The sequence below is a fragment of the Paramormyrops kingsleyae genome, chromosome 5 (genome assembly GCF_048594095.1).
Source record: "Paramormyrops kingsleyae isolate MSU_618 chromosome 5, PKINGS_0.4, whole genome shotgun sequence".
NCBI classification, from domain to species: domain Eukaryota; kingdom Metazoa; phylum Chordata; class Actinopteri; order Osteoglossiformes; family Mormyridae; genus Paramormyrops; species Paramormyrops kingsleyae.
The window spans coordinates 9283694-9305525 of NC_132801.1; the positions used below are offsets into that span (position 1 = coordinate 9283694).

Consider the following 21832-nt stretch of genomic DNA (forward strand, 5'->3'; position numbering starts at 1 on the left):
AGTTATTTATACTCTAACTGGTTTCTTCACAAGCTGTTTCCCTACTTTTACAAAAGCTCAGTTTCCATGAACTAAGCCCCAATGCCCCAACTTTAGTGGCATTGTATCTTGTCACTATTGCTAAAACTTGTCAAATTCTTATGCCATTTCAAACTACAGACACGTATAAGTATAAAAACACGTGTCAACCACAAAATTGGATCAGGATTAGTATCTTGCCCACTTTTGTTTCGGGAGGTGCCATAGAAATACAGTGGTACCTCGGTTCTCGAACTCACTAGAACTCAAATTTCTTGAAAGTCGAACAAACCAGTTTGACCTAGAACTCGATCTGAATATCAGAAGTCGAACCATGAACGCTGACCTAATATAAATTGTACGCGCCAGGAAAAGTCATACTACAATGCAATTCTTACTTGAATGCCTTCTTCACAGACTGGACGATGAACTAAATAAAGCAGCGCAACATTACAGTAACTAACAATAAATAAACCACTAACTTAAGTGTATTATTAGAGCATTTATGTCATTTATTTAAAATTTATTTTACCAGGTAAATTAACTGAAAACCAGTTCTCACTGCTTTACGTGATATTCGGGAGAAATAGCAGATTACGCATCGGAACTGCCTGGGATACAAACGTCATGCGTGTAACTAAACTCTTCAGCCAATAAGGGCAAAGGTGTGTCGTTAGTTACACGCATGACGTTTCTATCCCAGGAAGTTCCGATGCGTAATCTGCTATTTCTCCCGAATAATGCTCTAATAACCAAGGTACCACAGTACTATTAACCATCTAGCCAGACAATGTGCAACAAGCTGAAGCTGCCAAAGTTTGCTACTGAAGGAAGGGATTCACCCGAGTTCACCAAAACTTCACAGCTGGGTATTTAAAAAAATCAAGCAGAGATGGTCGCGCCACAATTATGTTCAGCCGAGGGACCAAACAGAAAAAGGGATGATTGATAAACTTATCATCTAGGGGTGTGGATCAAGGGAGAAAACAACGATGGTGATTGGTTGAAGGAATGATGATGCTTAAGTGACGAGATATTGTTACACGATAAGAAAATGTATAAAAATTAGTGTTAAACAGTATTGGACATTGCAGGGTGTCCAGCCTTGGCTGTAACCTCACTGTGGCAATAAAGGCTGAATCTGAAGATCTACGCAAGCGGCTCCTGACTCCTGATTGGCGGGGGAAGAAAAAAACCACAAACACAATCAGGGTCTGCTGTTGAATCAAGCAATCAGTTTGAAAGCAGGCCTACCATGACCCCATGCAGAGTGACTGGTAGGGGAGACAAGAAGGAAACAACTTTGAGACACCAATGAGACAAAAAACCTTTTTATTTGTGGGGAAAATAAAGTGCACATATGTTTAAAAACAAATGACCTCCCAGCAACTAAAACAAACATTTATTTTTTAATAAACCAAATAGAGTGTAGGAGCTCTGAAATAACCGGATGCAAAAAATAACCAACACCTACCAAATGAAAAGAGAGCACTTCTAAAATGAAAAGAAATATATATACATATTGCGCAAAGCGGACAGAATAAATAAAATGAGCAAACTTAAATGAGATGTGAAGGACTGACATCCTCTTCATTCTCTGAAATGTAGACAAGCACAAAACAAGCATATATCAGCAACAGCAACCACAAGAGTAAAGTAGTAGTAATACCATATTAAATCTTTTAAATGTTCAGTGAAGGTCACTTACTGTTGGAGTTGCTTTAACAGGCCCCTAACATTGTGAATTGTCAAACTCATGTCCTTGCACGTTTGCAAAAGACCGGGAGACTCAGCCAGGACTCTGTGGATCTGAAAAGACGGTATTTTGTTTCATTCATGTTTCTAATTTAAAAAACAGTGGCATTAATTGACAGCATACTAACCACGGCTGTTTTTATTGGACTTCCCCAATATGGCTGGAATTTATCTTTCATCATGTCCTTGAAGGTGTTGGGATATGTCAGTTTCCGTCTACGGAGCCGTGTCTGAGGTATTTCAAAGAATATGACATTTCTTTCATCACGGCACATTACCACAAAAACATAAAATTTCCCAGACACACTAAAAAACTTAAATTGAATGCCTTGGCATTACCTGAGAACGTGGTACTAACTTTGGTAGACGACAAGGCGACTGTGAGAAAGAAAAAGATGCGTTTTCAGTTTCACACCTGCATATACATTTCTGTTCACAAATATTATAATGCTTCAATTCCCAAAATAATTAACTGGTGAAACTTACTTCGCATTCCTGCTCCTCCTCCTTCACTTGCTCCTCCTCTTTTACCTGCTCCACCTCCTTCACCTGCTCCTCCTCCTTCACCTGCTCCTCCTCCTTCACCTGCTCCTCCTCCACCATCTGCTCCTCCTCCACCTGCTCCTCCTCCACCACCACCTCCTTCACCTCATCCTCCTTCACAACCTCATCCTCCTCCTTCACCTCGTCCTCGTCCTCGTCCAAGAGCAACTTGAACTCCACCTCCTCAGTAAATTCTTTTCCCTCATCTGCCCCCAGCTCATCAGCCATCACAACACTGTCAGCTGTTGGAAATAAATACGTGATTTTAGTCTCACCATCACTTTTCACTTGCTAAAGTGATTAACTTGTCTTTTCCTCCACAGGGCGTGTCACCTTCTGTCACAGGTGTTTGGGGTAGCACCTGCACTCCGCTGGTTTCAGCCACGGACGCCTGACTCTCCCCAGTGTCACCACCACTGAAAGCACCACTCGTACCTTCGCCAGAGTGGCCTTTCTCTGTCTCAATCTCCTCCTCCTCAGAGGAGGAGAGAAATGCAGCAGCTATCCGTCGCCTTCGGGTGATCGCCATCCTCTGCATCTTCCGGTCTTTGACCTGCTGCCTATGCCTGATCACTCTCCTGCTCAATATTTTCAGTTGGCATTTGAAGTGCCGCAAGAGGCTGGTAATCTGTCTTCGCCCCAGCTGGACACAGGAGAGCTGGGCGTGCAACAAGAAGCGGCAAAATTTTGTCACAGCCAGAATGTAATTCTTCACTGCGCTAAACTTTAATTTTTGATTTAGACTGGACAGCCAGGCATTGACTTTGGACATGTCCAATAGATATTTTAAATGGGCATCTGCTGGGGACTGTGGATTGTCCCACATAAAGTTGACAAAATTTGTAATATACATCAATTCTTGCTTTAGGGTTTGTCTGTATTTTGACAAGGCGCCGACCCGGAACATGCGCTGGTTTCTGGTTTCCCTATACTTGGCCAGTACCGAATCTGAAAGGGAAAAAAACCCCAGAAAATTAAAGTTAATCCGTTTAATCCCACTGGCAAAAATTGTGTGCACTGACATAAACGACATGACATGAAAAGATTCATGCATATCTCTTAAATCTTATATGTTTTATCATGACATTGCAATTGTAATTCTTATTACCAGAGATGAGCAGCTTGTGGGATGCCTGCGACACAGCTGAAGATGGATGACTGGAGAAATGCGCTAGTTGCTCCTCTAGCTTTGCAACACGCCGCTGCAGGTCTTTTATTTCGTCCAGTTCAGCCTTGGACTGACTTTTGAATTCCTGCAACAACTGACGTGCCGCGTTCTTTTTGGCAGCCGTGATCTGGGTTTTAAGAACACAAGAAATTTACAAACGAGAGGAGGCCATTCGGCCCATCAAGTTTGTTTGGGGAGAACTTAACTAATAGCTCAGAGTTAAAATCTTATCTAGCTCTGATTTAAAGGAACCCAGGGTTTTAGCTTCCGCTACACTATCAGGAAGACTATTCCATACTCTAACTACATGCTACATCCTACTGTTGTGGAAATTGTTGAACAGATACAATTAAATTGAATGGAATGGAATACCTGCCGCTTCAGCTCATCTCCCTCCAGCCGGTGCTGCAGCCTCAAGTGTCTGTCAATGCGGGAAAGGTTTGTGGCTAAGCAGTTGGCCACTGGGCAATTGATCGGCCCAGCAAACCTGCCCGATGACACTGAATAGATCAGCCTCCTCTCTGTCTTACTGTCCACCTTATGGAAATCACGGAGGTGGACAGAGACATTAAAGCGGAAGACGGCGCACAGGGGGCAGAGCTGGGGCTTGTGGCCCATGATGCAGATCCACACCTAATAATCAAGACATTTCTGAATTATTGACTATCCATACAGAGGCACATTTGATTACATATATTTCAAAGTGCATTTCATTGCTTTATTCATAAGTGGTAAAGTATTTAATCATTTACATATTTAATTTCAATTACAGGTTAAATGACATCATCCACCAACTAGTGGAAGACGTGGCGCCCCCTAGTGGTGATACACGTATACACAGGTACGCAAGTACGCATTCATTTAAAAGCGGTACGTGCGACAATCGATTGTTGTAACAGCACACATGCGTACTTATTTTATGTGCATTTGCGCTGAAATGACAAGATTATCGTGCATTGTAACCTTCATACCGCAAATGAAGTATGGAATAGCATATAACGGCTACAATACCCAATAATTTCTTCTCATATCAGCACGACATAATTCATTAAAAACTTAAATGTAACATGGCATTCCACTGGGTGAGGGTAAAATGCGGACTGTTTACAAACAATGGACTCCGTGTATATAAACAGACGTGCCGCAAATGACGCACGCCGCGTAGACAGACCACGTGTCATAGAAGGAAACCCATAAGACGTTAACTAATCACGGGGTGCGTTCGAGGTGTGTCTGCAGCTTACGCGACGTGGACCGAATTGCTGAGCTCCTCGAAGGCTCCTTTGTTTACGTCCGGCGGAATCCGCATTTTACCATCACCCCCATTACACTCACGCCACGCGCCGTTTTCATGTTTATAAACCACATACACAATTACGAATTGTTGTTTCACGATAAGCGGTGTGTCATTTAAGTTTGTTGATTTAAGTGTGTATAAACATAGTTAAACCACAATATACATTGTGAAACAGTTACTTTGAAACTTGAAATACTGCATTGTTTAAAAAGTTTAAAAGTACTTTACGAAATGGCGAGAAGAGTTGAAGCGCAGGCAATTTCTAGAAGAACTCCTTCTCTCTCGCTTTCCGAACCAACACTGATGAGAAGTTCGCGCCACTGTTGCCAACTCCTCAACAAGGAGAGTCGCTATTGGCTGTCCCAAAAGTCGCTAGAAGTCGCTAAATTTTTACGTCGTCGCCTCATTTGCATGATGCGCCTGTGAGCGCTTTGGGACGGGAGAGGATCCCGTGGCAGCACCCGCTGCTCGGGGAGAAGAGTAAGAACGATACGTGCTTCCATGTCAGAGTCTCCAAAAGTCTCCAGTAACACCAAAAAAGTCGCTTAACACCGAGTAACACCGCTAGTCGCTTTTTTGAAAACGAGTCACTAGAGGGGTGTTGTATCATATTTCCGTCACAGACTGAAACCACAGCCTGACATACTGAACATGCAGGCTTATGTAACGAAGGATTAGTGTCTGTGGAAGATATAGAATTTAGTGATCATTGTCAATACACCACAGCACACAACAACGAAATGTGACCTCTGCATTTGACCCATATGTGACTTTCGTGACATAGCAGGGGACAGCTAATTCAGCGCCCGGGGATGGTACCTTGCTCAGGGTACCTCAGTGGTGACTTGCTGGTGGGGGATTCGAACCTGCAATCTTTCAATTACAAGTGGGCTACCCTAACCATCAAGCCACCACTGCCCATAGTATTCTTTACACATAACTTCTTAACTCGTTTTTTATTGTTTAAGGTTGGACATCTCATATTTTCTCACTTAAATACACGGATACAGTGATAACTCACAAGTGGACTCGCCAAGCTTTATTTCTCATTCTGAACTGTTTCCCATCATGTACCATGAATGAAGATCGTTGCGAGATACCAAATTAGCCTTTTTGCATAACGTTTTTGTAAAAAGGTCTTCCGAAGGTCTCTAGCACTAATTTCATCTCACAAGTGGCAACGAAGGTCCTTGGTTTCCATCACGAGTTATTTTTAAATTTATACTGAGCATCAAAAGAAGTTTTCATTTGGATAGTTTACAATTTCTGTAATGTGGTATATTATGGTGCGTTCGTTTTTCTCTCGGAACTCGGAAATTCCGAGTTGAGTGACATCACGTCCGACAATCTCCCGTTCGAGCTACCCACATCTCGGAACAAACATGGCTGCCTCCATGAACACGTTGCTGTGTGTTGTTGCTTTATATTTTAGCAGATTTGGAGTTTTCCAAATGAAGAAAATGGAGAAATTTAGATTTTTCCGAGAGACAAACAAGAAACACGAACTAGTCAAACCACATTAAAAGCTTTATAAAATATTTTAGTACATTCATAGCGATATTCTTTTTTCGAACAGTAAATAAACTACAAACAAACCAAGTCGCCATGTTGAAATTACGTCACAAGGGCAACTCGGGCAACAAAATCTTCTCCGACTTCAACGTCATAAAAGGGGCGTGTTTCCGACGGGAAGTGATGTTTTTCGTGACGTATCGTGACGTTTTCATCCGAGTTCCGACTTGGAGAGAAATAATCGAACGCACCATTATCCTGTAGTAATTTATTGTCTGTACCTAAGAGTCAATCACCTGGTCGTAGTTGGTTGAGATTTGAATGGTGAGTTTGTGGAGACCAATATGCAGATAAGGTGACGGAGTGTAGTCCGGTAATCGGCTTTAAGACGTCTTGTATGTATTCTTGCTGACATTGTGCCTTGGTGAGTATCCCCTCACAAAAACATAAGAACCACGCCTACCTAGTTAACCCCGTGTGGAATCCTTCCGTTTAGCTGCTGCTTTGCATTTCCTGCTTGTAGTCCTGTGTATATGAGTTCAAGTCTGTTTCCCCAGGTCTGTCATCGACGTTTGTGGAAGTCTGTACCTTGTCAGTTCGTCTGCTCTCAATAAATCCCTTCGCCTTGGATTTACGGCTCCCGGACTCTGCTTCACTGCAGCCTGCTCGTTCGCCCGTCTCTCAATCGCAACAGCAGCTGTGCCTGCGGGGAATAGGAACATGTTGTCCCCTTCCTGCATCAGCACCAGGACATCACGTTTTAACACGATAATGCACATCCTCATTCAGGTCGGCTCATACAGGAATAGCAGAAACGGCTCATCAGAGGAAAGATACTTTTACTAGTAATTCAAGGAAAAGTTTGTTTTGTTTTGTTTTTTCCTGTGTGAAGGGCAGCCAATAGCAACGTTTTGCCACTGTAGATTATTTAATTTTATGAATTAGATTGTTGCGTTTTTTCCAGAGACCAAGCCTACATTGTGTGAAGGATTTCAGAGGCATTCACACTGATCTGGCTGCAGTTGGAGTCTCTCTCTGGAGAAGCAGAAGCATAGAATAGGTGCCATCTGACTGACTTTCGTTGGCATCGATCAAAAGCCAGAGAAGCATGATTTTAACGTAGCTGCTGCTTCACAGGAAGTGAATGAATATTTCATAAAAAATAGCACGTCAGTAAATTCAGTTTGCATCAGATGCAATTTGGTCTCAGTCTCTGATGTAACACACCAGTAGGTGGCAGCAATGAATTAATACATTAAAAGATTGGATTCGTACATTTTCTGCCACAGAAGAAAAATTCCTGCCGACTGAATAATTTTGTAGAATTAACTAACTAGCTTTTAGTCTGTTTTCATCTAGGCCTGAAATGCTGTTGTGAAATGTGTGTCGACTGTGCTGTTAGACTTAGTATAAAATGTTCTCATCGTTACAGTGAGCAGGACGGATTATGGGTTGTGTGGGCCCCTGGGCAAAACGTCCGTGAGGGCCCCCTCCCACCACCACCACCACCAGCAACCCCCCCCCCCCCCCGGACACCACCATCCGGCAGCCCCCCACCCCCCACCTTAGAGGGTCAGGGGCCCTTGTAGGCAGAGGATCAAAGAACGTAGACCCTCTAGAATAGACAAACGAAAATACATTGTTGATAAGCGTTGCAAATTGTTTTGGGCTAGGGGCCCCATGGGCCCCCTGCACCCCAAGGGCCCCTGGGCAGCGGCCCCGCTGGCCCGGACCGTAATCCGTCCCTGACAGTGAGTCCAGAAATAAGTGCCAACAGGAGACTTGGAGGGGGGGTTCTGTGATTCGCTGGGAAGAAACGACCAATACATCCTATTAGATTGACCTGATGCATAGATCCATGGAGGCCGGTATGGTCAAATAGAAATTGTTTTTTGTAAAAGTTTTTTGTGTTTTTTCCAATAAATTTTCTAGTACAAGGATTTTAATATTGTTAAATACCTGTGTAACTCTGCTATGACATGAACATCCTTATTAGGTTATGAATATGTGATTTAATAAATTTTACAAATGTAAGGAGGGTACGTAATAAATGGAACACCAGTACACCCAGTGAAACCAGTGACAGATAAACGTCTCAGGTGGTTTTGTGTTTGTCTTGGGAGGCCTTGGATGTTTTTATGTGACTGATTCCTGTAACAGAACAGAAACCACAGCAGTGTTGTAGCTGCCCTGCCGGAAGCCGCTCACCTTACTCTGCTTTTTCAAACAGCACACAGCGGTACAGTGGGGTGTTTCGGTGTAACTTGTGGTTCATATATTTCATTTAATATCCTTAGGTTATGTCACTGTAGGTACAAAAACATCTTAAAAATACCTAAATGAGTGCAAGCTAATACAATTATGCCTTTTCATTTCAGCTGTGGTTTTTTTGTCAGCTTGAGCCCAGTTACTTAACCAAAGAAACACAAAAATGCAAAAAAATGTAAAATCCTTTAATAATAGTGATCATATGCAAAAAAATGTAAAATCCTTTAATAATAGTGATCATATAAATAATTGCTGTGTATGTTATTTTTGATACATATGACAACTTAATTGATAGAAATATTGTCACGTAAACCCATACTGTGCATACTGTGCATACTGTGCATTGTAGTTTGGTTAAACAAATGTCTGAGATTCTAATTCCTCAATTCTAGTCTCCAGTTCCCAGATTCTTTCATTAGCAGCATCCAAAGCATCTGAAGTAAATGCACTTTCCTTATGTAATTCAGTTGGTGTTGGATAGACCCTTAATATTTCTGGGTTTATAAAACAAAAACATGACATTTCATGTCAAACTACTTAGACATTGACTTTAACTCACGAACAAAACAGACAGTAAGCATGTTTAATATTTGCCATTTTCCTCCGTTAGATCACATTTACAATGAAAGTGCTATTCAGTTATTGTAATAAAATATGACTTTTGTGTAGAAATCAATAATAAGACATAAGGTGGAATATATCATTAATCCTGAGCAAATAAAAATGACACAAGGATTCCAAAGCTATCGATTGTTAATATTTTGAGCTGAACAAATTGTAAGGACAAAGTTTTGTTTTAAATGAGGGGAAACTCGAAAATGTGCATCGCTCTGGCCCTCCAGGACTGGAGTTGGGCACCCCTGATCTAAAGGATGGAGTCCGTTTCAGGAGGAGAAAGAAACGGAGAGTGAGGAAGGGGTAGAGGAGGATAATGCACATCATAGAGTAGTGAGTAGCAGGAGGGTGGTGAGGCCCCCAACCAGGCACACGCCAATGCTCCCCCTGGTGGTGAAAGGAGCAGACACAGTATGTGCCGTGGGCAGGACAGGATCCTGTAACCTCGCTGTTGCAATAAAGACAATCTGAAGATCTATGCAAGCGGCTCCTGACTCCTGATTGGCGGAGGAAGAAAAAAACCACAACACAATTATGGTCTGCTGTTGAATCAAGCAATCAGTTTGAAAGCAGGCCTACCATGACCCCATGCAGAGTGACTGGTAGGGGAGACAAGAAGGAAACAACTTTGAGACACCAATGAGACAAAAAACCTTTTTATTTGTGGGGCAAATAAAGTGCACATATGTTTAAAAACAAATGACCTCCCAGCAACTAAAACAAACATTTATTTTTTAATAAACCAAATAAAGTGTAGGAGCTCTGAAATAACCGGATGCAAAAAATAACCGACACCTACCAAATGAAAAGAGAGCACTTCTAAAATGAAAATAAATATATATACATATTGCGCAAAGCAGACAGAATAAATAAAATGAGCAAACTTAAATGAGATGTGCAGGAATGACATCCTCTTCATTCTCTGAAATGTAGACAAGCACAAAACAAGCATATATCAGCAACAGCAACCACAAGAGTAAAGTAGTAGTAATACCATATTAAATCTTTTAAATGTTCAGTGAAGGTCACTTACTGTTGGAGTTGCTTTAACAGGCCCCTAACATTGTCAATTGTCAAACTCATGTCCTTGCACGTTTGCAAAAGACCGGGAGACTCAGCCAGGACTCTGTGGATCTGAAAAGACGGTATTTTGTTTCATTCATGTTTCTAATTTTAAAAACAGTGGCATTAATTGACAGCATACTAACCACGGCTGTTTTTATTGGACTTCCCCAATATGGCTGGAATTTATCTTTCATCATGTCCTTGAAGGTGTTGGGATATGTCAGTTTCCGTCTAAGGAGCCGTGTCTGAGGTATTTCAAAGAATATGACATTTCTTTCATCACGGCACATTACCACAAAAACATAAAATTTCCCAGACACATTAAAAAACTTAAATTGAATGCCTTGGCATTACCTGAGAACGTGGTACTGACTTTGGTAGACGACAAGGCGACTGTGAGAAAGAAAAAGATGCGTTTTCAGTTTCACACCTGCATATACATTTCTGTTCACAAATATTATAATGCTTCAATTCTCAAAATAATTAACTGGTGAAACTTACTTCACATTCCTGCTCCTCCTCCTTCACCACCTCCTCATCCTTCACCACCTCCTCTTCTTTCACCTGCTCCTCCTCCTTCACCTGCTCCTCCTCCACCACCACCTCATCCTCCTTCACCACCACCTCCTTCACCTCATCCTCCTTCACAACCTCATCCTCCTCCTTCACCTCATCCTCCTCCTCGTCCAAGAACAACTTGAACTCCACCTCCTCGGTAAATTCTTTTCCCTCATCTGCCCCCAGCTCATCAGCCATCACAACACTGTCAGCTGTTGGAAATAAATACGTGATTTTAGTCTCACCATCACTTTTCACTTGCTAAAGTGATTAACTTGTCTTTTCCTCCACAGGGCGTGTCACCTTCTGTCACAGGTGTTTGGGGTAGCACCTGCACTCCGCTGGTTTCAGCCACGGACGCCTGACTCTCCCCAGTGTCACCACCACTGAAAGCACCACTCGTACCTTCGCCAGAGTGGCCTTTCTCTGTCTCAATCTCCTCCTCCTCAGAGGAGGAGAGAAATGCAGCAGCTATCCGTCGCCTTCGGGTGATCGCCATCCTCTGCATCTTCCGGTCTTTGACCTGCTGCCTATGCCTGATCACTCTCCTGCTCAATATTTTCAGTTGGCATTTGAAGTGCCGCAAGAGGCTGGTAATCTGTCTTCGCCCCAGCCGGACACAGGAGAGCTGGGCGTGCAACAAGAAGCGGCAAAATTTTGTCACAGCCAGAATGTAATTCTTCACTGCGCTAAACTTTAATTTTTGATTTAGACTGGACAGCCAGGCATTGACTTTGGACATGTCCAATAGATATTTTAAATGGGCATCTGCTGGGGACTGTGGATTGTCCCACATAAAGTTGACAAAATTTGTAATATACATCAATTCTTGCTTTTGGTTTTGCCTGTATTTTGACGAGGCGCCGACCCGGAACATGCTCTCCCTATACTTGGCCAGTACCGAATCTAAAAGGGAAAAAAACCCCAGAAAATTAAAGTTAATCCGTTTAATCCCACCGGCAAAAATTGTGTGCACTGACATAAACGACATGACATGAAAAAATTCATAAATATCTGTTAAGTCTTATATGTTTTACCATGACATTGCAATTGTAATTCTTATTACCAGAGAAGAGCAGCTTGTGGAATGCCTGCAACACAGCTGAAGATGGATGACTGGAGAAATGCGCTAGTTGCTCCTCTAGCTTTGCAACACGCCGCTGCAGGTCTTTCATTTCGTCCGGTTCAGCCTTGGGTTGACTTTTGAATTCCTGCAACGACTGACGTGCCGCGTTCTTTTTGGCAGCCGTGATCTGGGTTTTAAGAACACAAGAACATAAGAAATTTACAAACGAGAGAGGGCCATTCGGCCCATCAAGCTCATTTGGGGAGAATTTAACTAATAGCTCAGAGTTGTCAAAATTTTATCTAGCATTGATTTAAAGGAGCCCAGGGTTTTAGCTTCCGCTACACTAGCAGGAAGACTATTCCATACTCTAACTACACGCCGTGTAAAGAAGTGCTTCCTCAAATTTGTTTAAAAATGTTCTGACACTTTGGGCAAGACATAATCACGTGAAATGCTTTAAGACAATGAACTGTTGTGGAAATTTGCTGTACAGATACAATTAAATTGAATGGAATGTAATGGAATACCTGCCGCTTCAGCTCATCTCCCTCCAGCCGGTGGTACACCCTCAAGTGTCGGTCAACGCGGGAAAGGTTTGTGGCTAAGCAGTTGGCCAATGGGCAATTGATCGGCCCAGCAAACCTGCCCGATGACACTGAATTGATGAGCCTCCTCTCTGTCTTACTGTCCACCTTATGGAAATCACGGAGGTGGACGGTGATATTAAAGCGAAAGACGGCGCACAGGGGGCAGAGCTGGGGCTTGCGGCCCATGATGCAGATCCGCACCTAATAATCAAGACATTTCGGAATTATTGACTATCCATACAGAGGCACATTTGATTACATATATTTCAAAGTGCATTTCATTGCTTTATTCATAAGTGGTAAAGTATTTAATCATTTACATATTTAATTTCAATTACAGATTAAAGACATCATCCACCAAGTGGTGATACACGTATATACAGGGGTTGACATAACTGGTAGGAAAGTATACGCATACCATACATGCCACAATCGATTGTTGTAACAGCACAAATGCGTACTTATTTTATGTGCATTTGCGCTGAAAAGACAAGACTATCGTGCATTGTAACCTTCATAAGGCAAATGAAGTACGGAATAGCATAACGGCTAAAATACCCAATAATTTCTTCTCATATCAGCAAGACAGAATTCATTTTTTTTTTTTATGTGTCCTGTCCGGCAGCTTTCACAAGCAGAATAATAGTCTGAATGCACTGCTGTGTCAGACATATTTGCTTTACCATGAGGGGCTCTATAAACTCTGTATAGGCCCTTCATGTTGGTCAATTTCTTTTTATTCGTATATTTATTGTATCTTATTTACTACATGTAAAATATTCCAGTTGTCGTGCTGCCCGGAATGGAGTGATAGATTAGGAAAATGAGTGAAGAAAAGGGGTAGGGAGAGAGATTAAAGAGAAAGAAGGAAAGAGAGAGAGAGAGAGAGAGAGAGAGAGAGAAAACACGAACAAAGGCGGAGACAACAGTGGGACAGAGAGGCTAAGAAAGACAGGAGTAACGTAAAAAGCACATAAGGCAAGAAAAGGAAAAAAAAAAAAAACGCTTTTGAAATACAACCAAAAAAGCATAAATACAAAGACACAACCAGAAATAAAGAAAATAAAACAGATATACAGACATACAAAATTTTAGCATGTGCTTGGAAGGGAGCGTGGAGGTGTATTTGCACGTGTGTTTTCATCTGTTTGGGGGAGGTGTTTGAACACGTATGCGTGTGTTGGGTGCGTGTGAATTTCTCCATGGAATGCACTTGATAGCGAGGGTGGGGGGCCGCAACCACACCCCACAAAAACCAGAGGCCCAGGAGACCCAAGGCGTCCGCAGCCCCCCAAGAGCACGGAAGAGCCAAGGCCCCATGTCCCCACGACAGCCGGGTCCCCACCCCAGCAGGAGGAGGAGGGAGGACCCAGGCGCAGCCCCCGCAGCCAAAAGGGCACGAGCCACAGAGAACCAGAGGCAACAGGCAGCCGACCCCGCGAGGGTGACGGCCGCTCCCGCACGGGCCAGGGCTAGGGCCCCAGGACCCCAGGTGGCCGGGAGCCAACCGGCCCCCGGCAGAGAGCCCCACCCGCGCCGGAGAGGCCCGAGCCCCCCCCAGGCCACCACCCGGAGAGGAGGGACAGCAACCATGCCAAGGAGGCAGCCGCGCCCAGGAAGGAGCAGCTAGCCCCGGACCCAGGCCCACACTGCCCACACAGACACCTCGCAGACACACCTCTCAGCCATACACATAGACCATACATCCACTCACACAACATACACGGACACATACACAGAGACAAAAAGACATAAGCCCATCCACTCCAGACCGCCCTCCGCCATGCGGGGGAACGGACGCCACCCCCCAGCGCCAGCCGCAACCCCAGGGCGCCGCCAGCCGGACAACTACCCGAGTGCCCCCCCACCATCGCGGGCAGGGAGCGGGGGTGTAGGAAGACCCGCCCACTCTCCTCCCCCACGCACCTGTGTGAGAGGTGAAGTGTTGGATGCATGTGTAAGTGATTGTGAGTGTATGTGGTGTAAGGGATGAGTATGACTGTTGAGAAACTTAAGATGGATTTTAAAATTGACAGGGGAAGCGAGGAGGAGCGCTGCTTGCAAACAGCTCTCCTCCCCATCACCCCCCCTGCCAAGACCCTCAATGTATATGGTGTAAGTAAAATTGAGGGGCGGGCAGCAGTGAAGAGGTGAGTGAGACCACCTCAGCGGCCCCACCCACCAACCTCTGAGTAGTGCCCCCACCCCCCAAGGCCCTGTGTGTATACTGATATGTGATGACTAAAGTGCAATTAAAACAAGGGGAGGCAGAGGGCCGCGTAGCACAGCAAGTAAGGCCATGTGGATGGCCCCCTCACCGCAGCGTGCGCGGCACATTCCCACCCCGAGATCCTACATGTGTGCGTGGCATGTTATGTGAGTGAGGGGGGAGAGGGGCTGGGATTCATGATACCAGGGGGGAGACAGAATTCATTAAAAACTCAAATGTAACATGGCATTCCACTCACGCCACACGCCGTTTTCATGTTTATAAACCACATACACAATTACGAATTGCTGTTTCACCATAAGCTGTGTGCCATTTATGTTTGTTGATTTAAGTGTGTCTAAACATAGAGTTAAACAGTGTGGGATTCAATAGAATTATAAAGAACATACAATGAATAGAGGAAAAGGAGAATATAGCTTAAAGCAGGGCATGATGAAAGGAGGGGGTTGATTCTAAAATAATGCAGCTAACAGAAATCAGGAACTGACAGTGTGTGAGCAGGTCAGGGTGACCTCGTCTCAGACAGCTGGAAAACAGGAATACATCCTACAAGCGATACTTATTTTAACTCTTGCTTAACATAAAGAGGGGGGGGGGGGGGAACAAGTACTCACTGACTAACTAGAGCAAATGTCAAAATATGTTGTAGTCACGTAGATGGAAAAGTAACGAGAAGGGGGGGGGGGACACCCCGGAGGGCCTATAAAGAGACAGAGCCGACAACTATGATTAGAGCTTCCTACTGTACATGCTGAATGTGTGTCAGAGTGTGGCTCCCAGATCGATCTGAATAAACTGTTGACGTGCAACTACTCCTCGTCTCTGGTGTGGATCCCTTCTCATCACGGACCCGGAGGGTGGCTGAACCCAACAACAGCAATATACATTGTAAAACAGTTAAATTGAAACTGTAAATGCTGCATTGTTTAAAAAGTTGAAAAGTACTTCACGAAATGGTGAGAAGAGTTGAAGCGCAGGCAATTTCTGGAAGAACTCCTCTCTCGCTTTCCGAACTAACACTGATGAGGAGAAGTTCGCGCCACTGTTGCCAACTCCTCAGCAAAGAAAGTCGCTATTGGCTGTCCCAAAAGTCGCTAAATAACGCCATCGCCTTATTTGCATAATGTGCATGCAATTGTAGGAAAGAGGAATAATGTCGTGGGAGAGACAATTGTTTTTCCATAGATACGTTTAGAACTACAAATGAACTTTATTCTGTTTTTTTATATATCACAATTCCAACCCTCCTCCTACATCGGGGCTTGGGTCCGATAAAAGTGACCCCAAAGAGATACTCTGGCGGAGCCCACGGCAGCACCCGCTTCTCGGTGAGAAGAATAAGAACGATAGCGAAAGTCGCTAAATTTGTCGCTAGTCGCTTTTTTTTAAAAAAAACGAGTCGCTAGAGGGGTATAAAAACTGGCTAAATACAGCGACAGTGTGGCTAAGTTGACAACACTGCCGGTGTTCAGAAAGGCTCGATAGCACGTCTCGATAGGTAGTATTTTTCGACAGAACACCGGCACCTCTTCGTTACCTCCTCTACCTGCTGTCCATATCCTCTTTTCCAAGCAGGAAACCGAAAAAAATTCATGTTGTCGTGTCTGCCATTTCTACCATGTGACTTAGTATGACAGCCTTTCACACAGCACGAGTGTCCCATCTTACCAAAGATAATGCCGCACGCAAATGCTCGCTTTTGCGTTGTAAACAACTAAAATGGCGATTCGACCCACAATACACTGCGCCTATAGCGGCGGCGCAAGGTTAAAGGCAGAGTGCGGACCAGTGTTGCGACTTCGCCAAAGTGAAGTAAGCATGGAAGTTATTCTATAACAATAAAAATATTGTAAAACTGTTTTTCAAGACAAAATAATAACATAGCTTTACAAATCACACTGAAGCCCAGATACAAATTGACAGAACACAATAACAAAAAAATTGGGAAATAAAAGTTCAAACAGCATAAGTAAGATTATTGTTGGCTTGAATTAAAACTGTAACATTTCATGAGCCCTCTTGGACGTTTTTTCACCGCGTAACAGAATCCCCCCCCCCTTTAAGTCTCCTGCTGGCACTAATTTCTTGACTCACTGTAATGAGGAAAACATTTTATGCTTCGTCTAACAACGCAGTCAACACACATTGTTCTTTTTCAATTCAATTCAATTTTATTTATATAGCGCATTATCACAACATTACATTGTCTCAATGCGCTTTACATTTCTGCCTCGTAAGGACCCCCCATTGAGTAAGCCAAAGGCAACGGTGGCAAGGAAAAACTCCCTAAGAGGAAGAAACCTTGGGAGGAACCAGACCCAAAGGGGGAGCCCATCCTCCAGGGGCCGGCAGATGAGTCAAACAAACAAGATGAAATGACTAAGCTAATACAGGGGTTGAAATATATGTCTCAATGCAGCGGCCGACCGGTGCAGGCACGTGGTGCTTGATGCACGATGGCAGGATTAATAGACACACAGCCGCAGGATGGATGGCGAGGCATCGTGTTGAGCCAAGGGCAGGCAGGTTGGAGGGTAGTTGCCGGAGGTCGAGGTAGATGTCTTGCAGGCCGCAGAGGCATAAACTCTTCAACGACATTGTGCTCCATGGAGCACACCCCAGAAGGGGTGAATAATTGAAGTAAGAATAATTGTGTATTAGCCAGAGTTGAGGAAATCAGAGGCAGTGCAAGCAAAATGATCGAGTGCAATATTCGTCTAGGCTCCGGCAGATCTGAGTATAGCAGCATGAGAAAGAGGGAGAGACAGGCGGGAACACAGGCATGGGGACTCCCTGAACATCAGCACTCTAGTGTAGAGCTAGAGTGACAGCACTGACGCCTCAGTTTATCCAAAGCCAATGACACCGATCCCCACCCAGCTCATCACCTCATACTGTTAGTCTGACTGGGAGTGAGGGACTAGCTGGAACCAGAACTAGGTTTCCTATACGCTAAGCTATACAAGTGCGTTTTTAATCTAGACTTGAAAAGCGAGAGTGTGCCTGAATCCCGCACATCCGCCGGGAGACCATTCCACAGCTGCGGAGCTCTGTAAGAGAATGCTCTGCAGCCTGCCGTAGCCCTGTCTACTTTAGGAACTAATAGATATCCTGCTCCTTGTGAACGAAGCAGGCGAGAAGGGTTGTAAGGGACCAGAAGATCATTGAGATATTGTGGTGCAAGGCCATTCAGAGTTTTGTAAGTCAATAGTAATAATTTATAATCAATCCTAAACTTGACCGGTAGCCAGTGCAGGGAAGACAGGATAGGGCTAATGTGATCAAATTTTTTAGTTTTTGTTAGAACTCTGGCAGCTGCATTTTGTACTAACTGAAGTTTATGTAGGGATCCAGATGGACAACCCGAAAGGAGGGCATTGCAGTAGTCCAATCTAGAAGTTATAAAGGCATGTATTAGTTTTTCTGCATCTTGAAAGGACAGCAACTTCCGAAGCTTGGCTATGTTCCGTAGATGATATAATGCCGTACTGCTAATGCTATTTATTTGAGCACTGAAGCAGAGGTCGGAGTCTACCAGGACACCAAGATTTCTGACCACTGTTTTAAATTGAGTAGGGAGGCCGCTCGGGTTGGGGTTTACAAACTTATTGCGGGCCTCCTTAGGACCGATTAAAAGAACCTCAGTTTTTTCAGTATTTAACATGAGGAAATTCCTTGCCATCCAACAACGGATGTCTAGCAGACAGTCGGCTAAAGAAGAGAGCTGGGATGCGTCACTAGGTTTAACAGACATATACAATTGTGTATCATCAGCATAACAATGAAAATTAACACTGTAATTTCTAATTATGTTACCAAGCGGTAGCATATATAGATTGAACAGTAGGGGGCCCAGCACTGATCCCTGCGGGACACCATATCTTACTTTAGTGGCTATGGATGACTCATTGTTTACATGGACAAACTGGTAACGATCAGTTAAATACGAACGAAACCACAGTAGTGCTGTCCCTTTAATGCCAATCAATGTTTCCAACCGGTCCAAAAGAATATTATGGTCTACAGTATCAAATGCTGCAGTTAGATCCAGTAAGAATAATAGTGATATACAGCCACGGTCGGAAGCCATAAGCAAGTCGTTTATCACTTTGACTAAGGCCGTTTCTGTGCTATGATTGGGTCTGAAACCAGACTGATATAGCTCGTTAGCATTATTATCTTGAAGAAAGGAGGACAGCTGGTGAGCAACAACTTTCTCAAGAATTTTAGAAATGAAGGGAAGATTTGAGATGGGTCTATAGTTTCCTAAGTCACTAGGGTCAAGATTTGGTTTCTTTAGGATAGGTCTAATAACAGCCATTTTAAAAGATTTAGGAACATATCCAAGACTAAGAGATGAGTTTAACAAGTTTAACAATGTAGTGCTAATCAGTGGTGCAATTTCCTTAAGTAGATTGGTGGGTATTGGGTCAACAAGGCTAGTAGTGGGTTTGCAAGAGGAAATTAACTGAAGGAGTTCTGTCTGCACTACAGGAGTGAAACATTCAAAGATGCTATCATTAGTACTAATAACACTAGCACTAGCAGAGGATTGGTGGTTGTGTGCAACCGTGGGCGTGCTCGTGATGGTATGTCTAATCGTGGTTATTTTATTATTAAAAAACGCAATAAAGGCATCACTACCAAGAGCTTCTGGGACTTGTGAGTTTAACATTGAACGATTCTTTGTTAACCTAGATACAGTTTCAAATAGGAATTTAGGATTGGTTTTGTTATTTTCTATTAGTTTAGAGAGATACATAGACCTAGCAGTCATTAGTGCATGTCTATACTTAGACAGGCTCTCTTTCCAGGCAAATCTAAAAACTTCTAATTTTGTTGACCGCCATTTGCGTTCTAGCTTTCGTGAAGCTTGTTTAAGTTCACGTGTACGGTTAGAGTACCAGGGGGCAGGTTTCTTATCTCTATGTTTTATTTTCTTGAGTGGTGCTACATGGTCAAGAGTGGTACGAAATGATTCTACCATGTTCACGGTTACCTGTTCAAGTTCATTTACACATGACACTTCAGAGGTTAGGTTAAAGGACTGTGGGAGCTGTTCCAGAAAAGTTGCAGCGGATAATGAGGCTATGGAACGTCTAGTATCGTACCTCTGGTCTGGGGCTTTAGGGGAGTTATGTTGTATTTGAAATGTTAAAAGGTAATGATCTGAAAGTAGAGGATTCTGAGGGATAATTGATATGTGTTCTACCAGGACACCATGACTAAGAATCAGGTCTAGGGTGTGGTTACAGGCATGAGTTGGCCCAGTTACATTCTGATGTACACCGACAGAGTCAAGAATGGTAGTAAATGCTTTTGTTACTGGATCACTTTCATTTTCCATATGAATATTAAAAACACCAACAATCAAGGCCTTGTCGGTAGTAACCACCAAGCTTGTTAAGAAATCCGCAAATTCCTTAAGGAAATTGCTATAGGGGCCTGGCGGTCTATACACAATGGCAATGGTGATTGGAGGTGTAGAACTACACTTAGATGTGCTTGCAAGATTTAGAATAATAAATTCAAACGTACTAAAGCTGTAACCAGTATTTTCACGCACTCCTAGGTCGGTCTTAAATATTGCAGCAACTCCGCCACCTTTGCGATCGGGTCGAGGAGTATGCTTATAGCTATACTCAGCTGGAGTGGATTCATTTAGTGCCAAGAACTCATTCGGTTTTAGCCACGTCTCAGTAAGACATAGGGCACTAAGATTAGAATCAGTAATTATTTTATTTTCCGAGCAATGTCTTAGGAGCCAGCGATCTAATGTTCAGGAGTCCAAGTTTTAGGTTTGCATTACACCTACTATCCAGAGTTGAAATAGGTCTAATTTCTCTAAGGTTTGCAAGACACGAACTACGATGGAATGACCCCCCACGATTAAAACCGTCTCACAGACACAGTCTCAATAATATGAAGCCTGGGTGACGACTCTAAGCGACTAGCAGGCGGTCGGTTAAGCCGTTTTGCCTGCCGCCTTGGCTTGGCTCTGGTTAGTCAGCAATCTGCCCTAAGACTGTGAGCTATGCTTTTTGACAGGAGATCGGCACCAGCCCACGTGGGGTGAATACCGTCCCTCTTCAAAAGCCAAGGCCTACCCCAGAATGTCCGCCAATGGTCTATATAACCCACACCATTTATCGGGCACCATTCCGACAGCCAGCGATGCAGCGACGATAATCTGCTGTACATTTCGTCGCCACGTCTAGCAGGGATAGATGAAATCAGACAAAAAGCTAGTTACAAGACAATTCTCAAATGTATTCAATAAATTATTCAGTCAGCAGGACATTTTCCCCTCATGGAAGAAGTTTATTAATATATTAATTCATTGCTGTCTTCTGCTGTGGCGTTACATCACCGACACTGATAGACCACATTACATCTGACGCAAATTGAATTTACTGACATATGTGCTATTTTTAATTAAATATTCATTCATCGGGGGCATTGTGCGGCCTAATGGTTAGGGAAGCACACTGGTAATTGAAAGATTGCTGGTTTGAATCTCTGACCAGCGAGGTACCACCCCCAAGCGCTGCGCTGAATTAGCTGCCCCCTGCTATGTCACAATGTCATATATGGGTTAAATACAGAGTAAATATTTTGTTGTGGTGTGTCATCACCGGTCACCACTTTTTTAATTTCATTCACTTCTTGTGGGAGTTACTGTGATATTTACATTAAAATCATACTTTTCTGTCTTTTGATGGACGTCAACAAAACACATTTAGGTGGCCGTTCCATGATCCTGCTTCTCCTGAGACTCCAATTTCAGCCATATCAGTGTGAATGTCTCTGAAATCCTTCACTCAACGCAAGTCTGGTTTCTGAAAAAAAAGTCATATATGAACAACGATTCCATACAATTTAAATCTAGAGTGTCAAAAACATCGCTATCGGCTGCCCTTCATATGGGAAAAAGGATAAGTGCTCTCTAAAGGGTCCTCGGCCATTGCACTTCAGCTCAGGGCTTTTCGTATAATGCGGCACAACAGGCCACTTCGCCAAAGACGACAGAATAGTAAAAATATTTAATAAGAATAAATTCGACAAAGTGTCAAACGTATTCTTGAAATGAATAGCTTTTTGTGATTGAAGGCCTCTATTTGCACAAAAGAAACTCATTACTATTGTG

General features: G+C 43.5%; 2 protein-coding genes across 5 annotated transcripts; both read right to left on the reverse strand.

Moving 5' to 3' along the window:
* Window positions 1–1333: 1333 nt before the first annotated feature.
* LOC111833565 (uncharacterized) lies at window positions 1334–5161 on the reverse strand. 2 transcript variants are annotated; one of them, XM_072712065.1, is made up of 9 exons: window positions 5005–5161; window positions 3857–4117; window positions 3425–3611; window positions 2650–3264; window positions 2260–2558; window positions 2113–2151; window positions 1902–2003; window positions 1727–1827; window positions 1334–1615 (listed from the first exon to the last, which is right to left on the reverse strand). In XM_072712065.1, exons 2-9 carry the CDS (start codon window positions 4100–4102, stop codon window positions 1609–1611), a joined length of 1596 nt encoding a protein of 531 aa, XP_072568166.1. In that variant the 5' UTR covers window positions 4103–4117; window positions 5005–5161; the 3' UTR covers window positions 1334–1608. The 2 variants fall into 2 exon arrangements, with proteins under 2 accessions (XP_072568166.1, XP_072568167.1); XM_072712066.1 differs by having other exon boundaries at window positions 5010–5125.
* Window positions 5162–9816: 4655 nt separating this feature from the next.
* LOC111833564 (uncharacterized) lies at window positions 9817–21501 on the reverse strand. Of its 3 annotated transcripts, none has more exons than XM_072712063.1 (9): window positions 21423–21501; window positions 12396–12656; window positions 11866–12052; window positions 11103–11705; window positions 10743–11011; window positions 10596–10634; window positions 10385–10486; window positions 10210–10310; window positions 9817–10098 (listed from the first exon to the last, which is right to left on the reverse strand). In XM_072712063.1, exons 1-9 carry the CDS (start codon window positions 21474–21476, stop codon window positions 10092–10094), a joined length of 1623 nt encoding a protein of 540 aa, XP_072568164.1. In that variant the 5' UTR covers window positions 21477–21501; the 3' UTR covers window positions 9817–10091. The 3 variants fall into 3 exon arrangements, with proteins under 3 accessions (XP_072568164.1, XP_072568165.1, XP_072568163.1); XM_072712064.1 differs by lacking the exon at window positions 21423–21501 and adding an exon at window positions 16354–16420; XM_072712062.1 differs by lacking the exon at window positions 21423–21501 and adding an exon at window positions 16223–16394.
* Between the last annotated feature and the right edge of the window lie 331 nt (window positions 21502–21832).

Coding starts and splice junctions, on each gene's coding strand:
- LOC111833565 (XM_072712065.1), bottom strand. CDS start 4,102: ATGGGCCACAAGCCCCAGCTCTGCCCCCTGTGCGCCGTCTTCCGCTTT. Junction 2,559..2,649: donor CCAAACACCTGTGACAGAAG/GTGACACGCCCT, acceptor TATTTCCAACAG/CTGACAGTGTTGTGATGGCT. Junction 1,828..1,901: donor GTCCAATAAAAACAGCCGTG/GTTAGTATGCTG, acceptor CCGTCTTTTCAG/ATCCACAGAGTCCTGGCTGA.
- LOC111833564 (XM_072712062.1), bottom strand. CDS start 16,348: ATGGGACACTCGTGCTGTGTGAAAGGCTGTCATACTAAGTCACATGGT. Junction 10,487..10,595: donor AGTCAGTACCACGTTCTCAG/GTAATGCCAAGG, acceptor GAAATACCTCAG/ACACGGCTCCTTAGACGGAA. Junction 10,311..10,384: donor GTCCAATAAAAACAGCCGTG/GTTAGTATGCTG, acceptor CCGTCTTTTCAG/ATCCACAGAGTCCTGGCTGA.